A 13,824-nucleotide genomic window follows, 5' to 3' on the forward strand; every position below is an offset into this window, starting at 1 on the left:
AGTTAATGTTTGGTTTGGTTTTATGATTTTTTTTAATTATTCTGTTTTTTTTCCTAATTCGTAAAAAGCTTTTTTGGTAAAAGAAATTGTTGGAGAAATCTAGATTGAGGTTAAATAGTCTTTTTACACAAAATTTGAGTTATTCTAGTTCTTCATTGCCATTGAGAGTCAATCTAGTTATTTTTGCAAAGTTTTGAGTCAATCTTGGTAAATTTTAGTAAAAAAATATAGAAATATTTACTCAGATGTTAACCAAAAGTTCGAATATTACTATAATATCATACATTTTCTAAAAATTACTCATATGTTTTGAGCATTTGTGTAATTACAATTAACACCCTTCATTAGTTTTTTTAATTAATAATTTTTAATTCGTTTTTAATTAAAAATAATAAATAAAAATTTGATTATCCATGTCATTAATCCACATCACCAATCTCACACTCCTCGAACTCACGTTATTTCTCCTCTTCTCTTTTTTTGTCTCCAAATCCAAGAAAAACTTTTAGATCATTTCTCCTCTTCTCTTTTTTTTTGTCTCCAAATCCAAGAAAAGCTTTTAGATCTAATAATCTGCAACTAACTTGGGTACAACATTGACAGAGATCTTCAAATTGCAGGATTGGGCTGGATCTTCCTAGACCTCACAGCCACAACGCTTGCCATAGGGTCCCAAATCAAAAGCTTCGTCAGATCTACTCGCAACCACGCTCACGAAAAAAGTCATCAAAAATCAAAACCCAAAACAAAGAGATCTATGAAATTCTACATGATTCGTTACAGGTTTGAGTTGAAATCAAGAATAGCTACTCTTTTACTTTGATTTTACATGTCTCTCGTTTAATCTTCCTCTCAATCGATCTATTTGGAGACTTTTCTATTTCTATCTATGTTTTGATTCATACGGTTTAGTCTTCCTCCTATGTATCCCTCAAACATATTTTTACGAATCTTAATTTGATTGTTGTTATTTGACCAATAAATTTCATATTGTCTTCTCCAAAAAAATATTGCTTTCCGATCTGTATTATAAATCAGCCGTAAAGTGATGTAACTCAGCCGTAACGTGATGTAACTCAGCCGTAACATATAATTTACACAACCTTTCGTCTTCCGTGAATGATAACTCAGCCGTGACATGTAATTTACCGAACCTTTCGTCTTCCCTGAAGCATATAACTCACCCGTAACATATAATTTACACCCATCTATCGTCTTCCCTGGAGAATATAACTCAGCCGTGACATGTAAATTTACCAAACCTTTCGTCTTCCCTTAAACATATAACTCAGCCGTAATGTAATTTTACCGAACCTTTCGTCTTCCCTGGAACATATAACTCAGCTGTGACATGTAAATTGACCGAACTTTTCGTCTTTCCTTAAGCATATAACTCAGCCGTAATGTAATTTTACCGAACCTTTCGTCCTCCCTGGAACATATAACTCAGCCGTGACATGTAAATTGACCAAACCTTTCGTCTTCCCTTAAGCATATAACTCAGCCGTGACATGTAAATTTGCAGCGAAACAATAAGAGACGCAACATTTCCTCTAACTTTATCATCGAGCACCAACTTCACAAGTTTTTCGTGCGTTGTTTTCGCATCTATCTGCACAACTCTACACCCTCTTTCATCGGTGTTAAATACGTATTTGTGTTTTTATACCCAATTACTGGAACCGGATCAACCATATCGGGAGAAGGATGAAAGAAATTGAAGAAGAATGAGGAAGACGATGAGGAATTGGAAGTTATGGTTGTTAATCAAGAAGGTGTTTAATACTAACTAAATCAATAGTTAGATATTTAACACAAGTTACTTATATTGAGAAACCGCCGGGCTGAGACACCCGCCTGGCTAGGCAAAGATATCCAAACTGGCAGGGACAAGTATAAACCCGCCTGTCTGAGACACCCGCCTGGCTGAGACCCGGTGGTTTCCTCTAGGTCATTTTAACCTAATCTCCTTTATATATAAAGGTTGTAGCCACCATTGTAATGTTTTTAAAGTAACAAAACTTTTCTCATCAATACATTATCTCTTTCTCTCAATCTTCAATCATGGTTTTCTCAACATTTCCAACTTAAATCTTTACATGGTATCAGAGCGTGATCTTGATTCTTAAATATATCTTCTCTAAATCTTTCTGTTTCGATTTCTCTTTCTTTCTGGTTCGTTTTCTCTCAAAAGACATTCAGTCTCATTTAAAAGTCTAAAGCTTGAAGCTTTACTACTCTTGTGTGGTTATCTCTCGGATTATGCTTCAACGAGGTTAAGTTCTTCGAGAATCTTGGGTGTGTACTTCCGGTGAAGAGATTTGGGTCGTCTTTGAAGCTTCTCGAAGGTGGTTCAGTCTATCTAGGTTGGTTTCTCATCTAAAGGTCAGAACTTTATCCTGATACTTGAAGATCCGGAGAGTTAAGGGAGTTAGTATAAGATTCGAGTAGTGTGTGGGTTGTAAACGGTTCAAAATCAGTCTTTTACTCTTGTGGGGTGTTACGATTAGTCATAGAAAGCTAAAGGTTGGATATTTCTTAAGAAATCTTTGGGTTAGAAGAGTAGAATGGCTCTCACAGTTCCAAAGACAAAAGATGTATTCAAGGATTTGAAGTTTGCAGTTGTTTTGAATGGAAACAACTATCTCTTGTGGAAGAGAACAACTACGAATGTTCTCGGTGGAAGGAAGCTCACGAAACACATAGAGTTTACTTATGAGGAGGTGAAAGCGTTGGATGAGACTCTAGACAAGGATGATTGGACACAAGAAGACTTGAATGTGCTTAGCACCTTGCATTGCTCTCTCGAGACCTCACTCTTGGAAGGATACTCTTATTGTGAAACGGCAAAAGAGCTTTGGGACACTCTTGCGAGTGTGTTTGGTAATGAGTCTAACTTGACTCGAGTGTATGAACTCAAGAAGGCTCTTGGAAGTTTAAGCCAAGATGAAAACGACTTTAACACTCATTTTGGGAAGTATCGGTCTCTAGTGGCGGAGCTAGAGATGCTAAGGCCATTCACTACCGAAGCAAAGGTTCTTAAGGATCGTAGGGAGCAAGACCTTGTGTTTGGGCTAATGATGACACTTAACTCGAGCTACAAAGATGTGATACAACACATCTTGAGAGACGACAAGGTGCCTACTTTGGAACAAGTGTGTGCGAAGATACAAAAAGAGTTTGGCTCGCAAGGCCTATTCGGTACTAAGGGGGAGAATCGTCCAACGGCTAATAAGGTTGGGGTGGTGAAACAAGATGACAGGACGACTTGGATCTGTGACCATTGTAAGAAGAAAGGTCATCTTAAAGACAAATGTTGGATCTTACACCCTCACTTGAAGCCAGATAAGTTCAAAAAGACTAAAGCCAACATTGCGAACACAAGTGATGGAGGATTAGAGAATGAAGAGAGGGCCATTGTGCAATATGGTCATCAAGAGAAGGCGATGCAAGCCTCAGATCAAAACAAAGGAGGTGTCGGCTCTACTTCTCAAGAAACCATTGTGATGAACAAGGCGGATCTCGAAGCTCTTCTTCAATCCATTGCATCTAAGATACACCCCGGCGGTATCTCTCTCTTTACCTCTAACTCTCGTGATTTAAATTCATTAGTGTTAGATTCGGGAGCTTCTCATCATATGATAAGTAATCCTAGGTTGCTAGAGAACATCAAACCGGCCTTAGGGAGAGTTAAAGTTGCAAATGGTCACAATGTTCCAATAGAAGGAGTAGGGTGCATAAACTTGTTCAATAAGAAGTCTAGTGCGTTTTATATGCCCAAATTTACTTCAAATTTGCTCTCGGTTAAGAAGACTACTAGAGATTTGAATTGCCTTGCCATCTTTAGTCCTAACGATGTAAAATTGCAGGATATTAAGAGTGGTAATGTGTTTGGACAAGGAGGTACTAAAGATGATCTCTACATGCTTGAAGACACCTCTCTTAACTCTATCTCTAATAATGTTGCTTCTTCAATTTTTGCAAACAATGTTCAATCTTCCGTTGTGATGTGGCACAATAGGCTTGGCCATCCTCATTCTAGAGCTTTAAATTTGCTTTTACCCGGATTTTCTTATGATTGTGCGAAGTGTGAAGCATGCATTTTAGGTAAACATTGTAAAGTAGTATTTCCTAAATCGAATACTATCTATGAGAAGTGCTTTGACTTAGTGCATTCGGATGTTTGGACCTCACCTTGTGCATCTAGAGATAATCATAAGTATTTTGTTACATTCATAGATGAGAAATCTAAGTATACTTGGGTAACTTTGCTTCCATCTAAGGATAGAGTTTATGATGCATTCATAAACTTCCAAAATTATGTGACTAATCATTTTGATGCCAAGATAAAGATTCTTAGAACAGATAACGGAGGCGAATACACAAGCACTAAGCTCAAAGCACACTTGGAAAAATGCGGAATTCTACACCAAACGAGTTGCCCTTATAACCCTCAACAAAATGGTGTTGCCGAGAGGAAGAATAGGCATCTAATGGAGGTGTCAAGAGCCATGTTGTTCCACAAGCACATGCCAAAACGGTTTTGGGGAGATGCGGTTATGACGGCATGCTATCTCATAAACCGAATACCAACCTGTATCCTTAATGATCAATCTCCTTTCCAAGTTTTAAATAAACAAAGTCCTAACATAGATCATTTAAGGGTATTTGGAAGTGTTTGCTTTGTGTTTGTCCCAGGTGACTTAAGGAACAAGCTAGAGCCCAAGAGTACTAAATGCGTATTCATAGGATACTCTACGACTCAAAGAGGCTACAACCTTGGGCTCTGATACCATATTAGGAATGTGACCTAACTTAATCCAAATGCTAGCTCAAGAGTTAAGGATTGCCACATCCTTTATATATTACCCAAAGATCTTAATCCCAAGCAATGTGGGACATTATAATATTAACGATCCAAATAGCACGAGGCTTAGTAGTTAGGGGCCATAGGGCCCATGTAATGACAATGTGTCATGTGCCATTGGCAAAGAAATCTCTTTGTTTTCTTCTTTTTTGAATGTGACCAGACCAGCGACCTAACGCTCTCCATACGAATGGGCAAAGTCATATTATTAAGAAATATTTACTCAGATGTTAACCAAAAGTTCGAATATTACTAGAATATCATACATTTTTTAAAAATTACTCATATGTTTAGCGTCTTTGTGTAATTACAATTAACACCCTTGATTAGTTTTTCTTTGTGTAATTACAATTAACACCCTTGATTAGTTTTTTTTTATAAAGATTTTTTAATCCACGTCATTAAAAGAAAAACAAATTAAAGTCATGTCATTAACGTCATTAAGAGAACCCTTTCGATTTCCCTCTCTATCACTGTTCATCTCCGAAAAAAAAAAATTGTAAAATACTTTTTCTTTCTCCGACGGAAACGCGATTCCGACTAACACTAAGAAACCCTAATTCCGGCCGAAACTCTTAACTCTCTCGTTCTCTCCGTCGCATTTCGCTCTTCTCAAGTCGGGACCTTTTACTTCGTCGCCTCACCTCAAGTCGGGACCATTTCGTCTCAACTCAACTTGTTTAAGGTATGTGTCGAATCTTTATTTTGGATTTTCCGACATTTTTCCCGCATCTAAGTTCAATAGCGAGTGATTTCTGTGATTGAAACCGTTTTCTGAAAACTATCGCAAAGAAATTGAGGGTTTTTATCGACGCTTATTACAGCTGATTTATCGCCAACGTTGATTTTCATATGGTGGCTAATTTGTTATATCTACTCGATTCCATGGCTGAGTTATTGTTTGCTTTAGACTGATTTATGATTTATCAATGCATCTATGGCTGAGTTTGTTTTATGGTGTGGCTGAGTTTGTTTTACGTTGTGGCTGAGTTACTCTATGCTTACGACTGAGTTATGGTTTATCTGCTCAACTGTGGCTGAGTTTGTTTTATGTTGTGACTGAGTTACTGTATGTTTACGGCTGATTTATGGTTTATCAGATGGCTATGGTTATTTCTGAAGAACAACCAAGGGATTACCCTCCAAGACTTTACGCAGAAGGGGAGTCTATTCTGGAGAATAAATTGTTAAATCACAATATCAAGATGGGAGATGTCCCTGTGATTATAGAATCAATAGGACAAGATGCGTGGAATGAACTGAAGGGGTCACCTATTGGAATAATTGCTAAGCTAGCTGAAAGCCAATTCGTGTGGTCTGGTAAGACTGTACATTTTCTACTGTGTAGACAGTTAAGAATACACAAGAAGGAGATTTGGTTTCTAGTTGGTGGTCAACCTATCAGGTTTGGCTTGAACGAATTTGGTCATATCACGGGGTTAAACACAGGTTCAATCCCTACAGAAAAGTTTGAACCTAAAGCTGACTACAAAGCGTTCTTCAGTGAATTGAATGTGCCTTGTGGTGAAGGTCCAAAGTTAGATGAACTGAGGGCAGGATTACTAGTGTGCAGGACATGGACTCCTGAAAAGCGTAAGTGGTTGGGGCTGTTGACTCTTCAAGCCATTGGACTGTATGGCTTGCATCATAACTCTAGAATACCATTTGAAAGTGCGAAAAGAGTTTTTGATGAGGAAGCCATGAACACTTATCCATGGGGTCGGTCAGCATTTGAAGCCCTGGTTAATTCTATAAAGATGTTGAGGCCTGTTGGAAAGACGTACACCGTCAGTGGTATGGTTTACGTGTTACAGGCTTTGGCGTATGATTCAGTCAAATGCTTTGGAGAGCGATATGGGAGAGTAGTCAACAAGGATGAGATACCGTTGCTTCGTTGGGGTGGAAACCGTACACGTAAAACAATGGAATTGACCATTGCTGAAGATATCAAAGCGCATGGTGAGGTAAGGTTTTGGCTGTGTTATGAAAGTTACTGACTGAGTTATGATAGTTACTGACTGAGTTATGTTTTAGTAATGGCTGAGTTATATTTTGTGATGGCTGAGTTATCGTTTTTGATGACTGAGTTATGATAGTTACTGACTGAGTTATGTTTAGTAATGGCTGAGTTAAATTTTGTGATGGCTGAGTTATCGTTTTTGATGACTGAGTTATGATTTATGGATGGCTGAGTTATATTAGTGATGGTTAGTGATGGCTGAGTTATAATTATTGATGATTCAGTTTAAACTTACTAATGGGTTTTATAATCTCCTATGTTATAGCTGCGTGTGAGTAAATTGGTTATGAAGGATGATGTCAAAGAGCTATTTCATACGTGTCCAGATGAAGAAGAGGACCCAGCACTTGATAATTTGATCCGAGACATACATGAGGATAAGTTTGTTAAAGGTTATTGGGATGTGAAGAAGACTGAGAAGAAGAAGAAAAATGTAAATTCTAATGCAGCGGGTGACTCTGAATCTTCCGCAAAGAGGCAGAAAGTCCACAATGTCAAGGATGTGATCAACAGTGAGGGTGTTGAATCTGGTGAAGGAGATGCAGAAAAGAAGAAGAAAAAGAAGAAGAAAGAAAGAAATGTAAGTGATTTGGTGGAAAAACATGAGGATAGTGAATCTTATGAAGAAGATGTACAAAAGAAGAAGAAGAAGAAGAAAGAAGAAAAGGTAAATGATATGGTATGTAGTGAGTTTATATTTGATGTAATGTTTGGGTAGCTTGTTTATGCGTTTTTGTGTATGTGTTGCAGGTTGGTAGTGCAGAGGACGATATTCTGGAAGATGTGTCTGTTAAAACAGTCATGGATTTGGTGAAGCAATTAAACTCAAGGTTTGACACCATTGATACAAGCATCAAAGAAGTGTCTTCAAATATGGAGAAGGTGATTGGAGATAGAGTAGAAGCGAGGATGGATGAAAAGTTTGAATATATGGAGAAGGAGTTGAAACAGATGAAAGAGCGTCTGAATGCAATTGAGCAGGGGGTAGGGAAATCTGGTGAAAACGCTGAGGAAAACTCAGCCTTCAAACAAACAGAACCTCCCGAAAAGCCGACGCAAGTCGACCTTTTGCTGAATCAAAAAGAAAAAACAACACCAAAAGGTCCAGCGAAACCTCCACAAAACCAGTCTGTTACTAGTCCTCTGATAAGCTAACAGTGCCAGACATATGTATAAATACATTGCGGCCGAGTTATTATTATCTTAATAACCTTGTAGCTGAGTTTTCATTATCTTGATCACATAATGGCTGAGTTATCATTATATTAATCACCTTACGGCTGAGTTATCATTATATTACGGCTGATTATCATTATCTTAATCACATTATGGCTGAGTTATTATTATATTAATCACCTAACGGCGGAGTTATCTTTATCTTATGGCTGAGTTATCGGTATGTTTATGCAGGCGAAGGATACTGTCGATGTTGAGAAGGACATTGGTATTGCTGGTGTCAGTAGAATCTGGAAAAGGAATTGCTAATGTCATTGATGGCAAATCTGCTATTGATTTCATAGATATGTTACCTAATAGTATGAGGAAATTACGCTCCAGGAAAATTGACACAGCAAAAATACGCAGCGGGAAAGAAGAATACCGGCAAGGATAAGCCCGTCAAAGATAAGGCCCCCAAAGATCAGGCAGCAGTCGGACGTAGAAGAGGTAGGAAGCCTTCTTCTACAACGGTTAAAAAGGTGGTACGAAAACTAGCTACTGCTCCGGTGGAGGGAGGAGCTGCTCTTGATGAGAAGAAAGAGGCTGCTGATGTCCCCGACAAAGATGAGGAAGTATTGGAAAAGGCTGGCATTAAACGTGACAATGAGGTATATGATGTCACAGACCAGTTGATAGCTGGTAACGCACACAGGTTATCTGAGTCTGAAGATGATGAAGAGGAACATATAAGGATTGAAAGAATCAACGCTCTAAGGAAGGAGAGTGTCAAGCTGTCTCCGGCTGGGAGTGCATTGAATCCACTCTCTAATGTCTCTGAACGGATATTTCCTCATATCGGAGACAACGGACTGACGTGCATGAGGAAGAATTGTGTGCCTTCAGCTGGAATATATGATCCTCTGTCACCAGTTGATCCGGCCAAATTGCAGAAACTGAAGGAAATGATGGCCCCATTCAAGTATGACCCTCTATACCTTTTAACCTTGTTAATTACGGCTTGTTTACACTATTTATGTATATTAACTTGTGTTTATCTGTTAGGCATCTCTCATTGGGCAGGGCAAAAGACACTGTTGATTTCCCCATTCAAGTATGACCCTCTATAAGAAAGGACTGGCCAGATCCAAAATATGGATGGCTTTTCGATGACGTAAGTATAACATTATGGCTGAGGCATCTCCCATTAGGCAGGGCAACAGACACTGTTGATTTCTACAGTGTTATTGTAAGTATTTTGGCCTAGTTATTGGTTTGTTTTGGCTGAGTGGCTTTTCGATGACGTAAGTATTATTGTAAGAGTTGGTGTTGTGGCTGTTGTGGCCGAGTTATTGGTTTGTTATTGTAAGAGTTGGTGTTTTGGCTGAGTTATTGGTGTGTTTTGGCTGAGATTTTCTAGATAATGGCTGAGTTATTATTGTGTTTTTTCAACATTATGGCTGAGTTATTGGTATGTTTTTCTACATTATGTCTGAGATATTGTTATGTTTTGTCTGAGTTGTTATTTTTTTCTTTTTTTTTTTTGTGTGTAGCATATTGCTGCGAATTTGAGGGTTCTTAGAAAGAGGTTCATCACGCGAGTTCCCTTCCCATTCCACACCAAACGCATTGCGTTTATAGACTCGTGGTTCGTGAGCTATTGGTGTAAAGAGTATGACCAGTTCAAGATAAAACCCGAGAGGTTTAAATTCAAAGGCACCCCTTACGAGAGGCTGGTACACGGTTTGGAGCCAAAAGATCAGCAGACAAATATGAAATGGATAGAAGATGTGGATCACTTGTATATAGTTCACCAAATCGGAGGCAATCACTGGGTGGCGCTGGACGTGGACCTGATTAGGGGGCACATTGATTGCTATGATAGCATCGTGGGGCATCATACCAAGGAAAATGAATTATCTGTGCTGGAGGCTTGTAGGCCGTTTACGAGGATGATTCCTCAGATGATGAATGAAATAATTCCTCCTGAAATCTATTCACCTAGGTTCGAGCAGTTTTCATTCAGAAGGAGGAATAAATCGAGGGTCCCTCAGAACGTCCAAGTTGGAGACTGTGGCGTGTACGCGTTGAAATTTATTGAATGTCTAGCGCTTGGTGTAAGTTTCGTTGGCATCTGTGATGAAAATATTCAGGCTATACGGGTTAAGATGGCAACAGAGATCTATGATGAGGCACCTGACCTGCTCGCTGCGTTTGATGTCCAATGATACATTATGATGATATGTAAAATATTAGTGTTTCGAACATGTGATTTTCTTTTGTACTAACTATTTATGCTTTTGAGTTCTCGTGATGATTATGTATGGGGTTGATAATGCTTTAGGTTTGTGTGATGCGTCTGGATTGATGTTTATTAATTCGTTATTTGGGTGAGATAATCTAACAACACGGCTGAGTTATGGTTTATTAGGAGTTTATTATTGTCGAGTTATACAAATGTTGTATAACTCCCCACCTCGATAACTCCCCACCTCGAATAACTACCCACTCAAGTTATCATTATACCTAGATACCCTTATATATCTCTTCTAAATATAACTCTTGTAAAACAATTCTCTCTCGTCTTTTCTCTTCTTGATTATTAGCAACTAATCTATATAATCTATCTTGTCTTTCCTCTTGTCGATCATGGATGCATCAGGGTCTAGCAGCAAGAGGACACGTGTTGAAGACGGTTCTCGCAGCAGGAGGCATGCAGTGGAGATGCAAGAGCAGAAAGAACGTTTCGAAGGCATCATCTCTCTCATCAAACACAACATGAAAGAGACGGAGGAAGCCCACGCTTTGGATCTCACGCTACGTGAGGAGAATGCGAAACTGGATTTCCTAAGGAAGATGATGAGTTTGAAGGACGGATTTAACATGGAGCAGGAGTTCCAGATCGTGAAGGAGCAGGCAAGGAAGGCTTACGAGGAGAAGGTGGCATTCAACGTGACGGGGATCAACTGGGACAAACTGGGGTTTAAGCCGACCGAGTTGTCGGGGTCGGAATCAGACTAAGAATGGAGATATCCATTCTATTTGTTTTTTTTTTTTTTTTTTGAATCTATGTTATTGATATGTTAATGAATCTATGTTACTGAATTTATGTCAAGTTATTCTAGCGATATGGCTGACTTAACACAGATGAATTCGTGGTTTAGCCGAGTTATTCCAGCGACACGGCGGACTTATGAGTAATTTTTGATGTCACGGCTGAGTTTTTATACATTTAACGGCTGAGTTATTTACTTTTAGCCGAGTTATTCCAGCGACACGGCGGACTTATGAGTAATTTTTGATGTCACGGCTGAGTTTTTATACATTTAATGGCTGAGTTATTTACTTTTAGCCGAGTTATTCCAGTGACACGGCGGACTTATGAGTAATTTTTGATGTCACGGCTGAGTTTTTATACATTTAACGGCTGAGTAAATTACTTTTGTACGGCTGAGTTATGTACGTTTATTTGGCAAAATTCAAACAAACAACAATAACAAAAAGCATTACTAACAAGCCAAATAAAATTCAAACATCACTAACAATACAAAAGACAATGGCTGATACGACACATACAAGCAATCCTGTCAATCCCCTGATGACGATGCGTTGACGATAAACTATTGTTTCCATTTCGTCAATCCTTTTCTGTAATCCAAGCTCAATCGAAATCTTCTCATCTTCTGTATTAATTGATGATATCTCCAAGTTTTGCCTCTCCAAATCACCACGAAGCTCCAAAATTGTCGCATTAAGTTCTTCAATCTTCTCAGCCTTCTCTTTAATTACAGATTGAGCTTCTGCCAACGCCCTTTTCGGCCACCCTATGACCTCCTCGTCGAGCCACCTAAAGAATTTGCAGTGAGCATTACCACCTTCCTTGTACAACTGACACCCAAAGAACCTTCGATTTGGATTTTTATCCGTTTTGGATTTGAAGACCTTTGCCGGCAATCCACATTCACACAGTTTCCGAACTCCAGAATTACTCCCAAAGCTACTCGTCGATCCAGAGCTTAATTCCATCTTCTCTCGTTATTCGGAGACAGACGAAGAACCCTAATTGTTTATTTTGGGATAAATGTCTAAATGATGACTCTAGGTGTTCGGAAACTCACTAAATCAATATAGTCATGTATACTAATAAAACTACGCCGTTCGAGACATACCAGTACTGGCTGAGTTACAGCTGTCTTACGAACATCCCATTAATTTATACATATTAATTTTCGAGATTACATAAAGTGGTTTTTCGGGAGACGCCATTAATAATTATTGACATATTCACCCGCAGACGGCAAGTCGTCGAATCAGTCATAAATGACAACATTTTTGAGAAAGTATTCATTTTCACTATAATCATAATTGAGTTAAGGTCAAGTTACGGCTGTTTTATAATAAAATTTAACAATGGGCTTATTTCATGATCATTATTTGGAAAGTGAATATAAAAATTTAATTACATCTCATTAATCTGAGTAAATTACATGACTGTATCATAATGATCATGAAACACAGATTAATTCGTGGTTTGGCCGAGTTATGACAGTGTCATGGCTGACTTAACGTAGATATAATTCGTGATTTTCACCATAATCATAACTGAGTTAAGGTCATCTTGTCGATAAATAATATAGACATCTCGGCCAAACCACGAATTCATCTGTGGTACATCTGCCATGTCACGTTTGAGTCTTAAAAACGCGAAAATTTCTATAAATGATGATTACTTATTTACTGACATTAGCATTGAACTTGGAAAAGCAATTATCACAATGATTTGATATATTTACAGTTTCCAACACATATCTCAAGTTAAAGATTTATAAAATCTTAACAGTATATTCACATGTATATTTATTGTTATAATGGTATGGTACTATTAAACTTATCTAAGCCGTAGCTCAGCCGTAGAACGTAAATATCTCAGCCATTACATATTATTCTACAGCCAGACATCAAACTCTAACTCAAAAGTCAGCCGTCACGCAACCTTTCGTCTTCCGTTAAGCATATAACTCAGCCGTCACATGTACATTTTTGCCGCCGGAACAGTAAGAGGCGCAACCTTTCGTATACCTTTCCCTTTTTTCTATTTATATCAGATCAGTTCGCCTTCGTCTCTTTTTCATCTCATCGTCTCTCGTTCGTCTTCGTCTCCAGACTCCAATCCCCTACACAAAATATCTCCCGTACATCTTCCAATCGACATGGACGTTGTTCCTCACCTCGATCTAAAGTTTTTCGGCGAGGTTGTAGCGATCATTATCGCTGATGGTCGGGAGAATCTTCCCGTTCTAAACCCGGGTGTTGGTTACTGGATTGACAAAACCACTGTTACGTGGTTCAAGTTCAATCACGATCTCTCTGTCGCGATTGCAGAGATACTCCAGCACAACTGGCATCATGAGTGGCCGACCTACCGCTTGATTCCCGAGGATGTTAAGAGACGATGGTTTAAGCTCCTCGCGGTAAGCTTCGATATTTGATATAGAGCACACTAAAACAGAAAACCGAATTCACGATCTTTTCTTTCATTGTAGAGTAAATACACGTGGGAACCAATGCATACATCAACGGTTTGGACCCAGTTCAATTTGGTGGCTAGAACGATATTCCGGTACCAGATGCGTGCGTTTATGAGGATATGGGCGCGTAGTGGCGATAAGCCTGATTAGATGAATCTAATAGTGTGGAATAATTTATGCGATATATTTTCCGAATTTGGCCTATTGTTCCGTCGTTAAACTTCCTTGTACTGTGATATCCTCTATGAACTTCT

General features: G+C 38.7%; 1 protein-coding gene across 1 annotated transcript; it reads right to left on the reverse strand.

Moving 5' to 3' along the window:
* Positions 1-11,570: 11,570 nt before the first annotated feature.
* On the reverse strand, positions 11,571-12,068 carry LOC9310549 (uncharacterized protein At1g43920, Chloroplastic). Its single transcript, XM_002874436.2, has one exon. The coding sequence runs from the start codon at positions 12,066-12,068 to the stop codon at positions 11,571-11,573; it is 498 nt and encodes a 165-aa protein (XP_002874482.1).
* Positions 12,069-13,824: the final 1,756 nt, after the last annotated feature.

This window comes from Arabidopsis lyrata (assembly GCF_000004255.2).
Source record: "Arabidopsis lyrata subsp. lyrata unplaced genomic scaffold ARALYscaffold_6, whole genome shotgun sequence".
NCBI lineage: Eukaryota > Viridiplantae > Streptophyta > Magnoliopsida > Brassicales > Brassicaceae > Arabidopsis > Arabidopsis lyrata.

Excerpts from the sequence above, each read along its gene's own strand:
- LOC9310549 (XM_002874436.2), bottom strand. The coding sequence starts at position 12,068 with ATGGAATTAAGCTCTGGATCGACGAGTAGCTTTGGGAGTAATTCTGGA.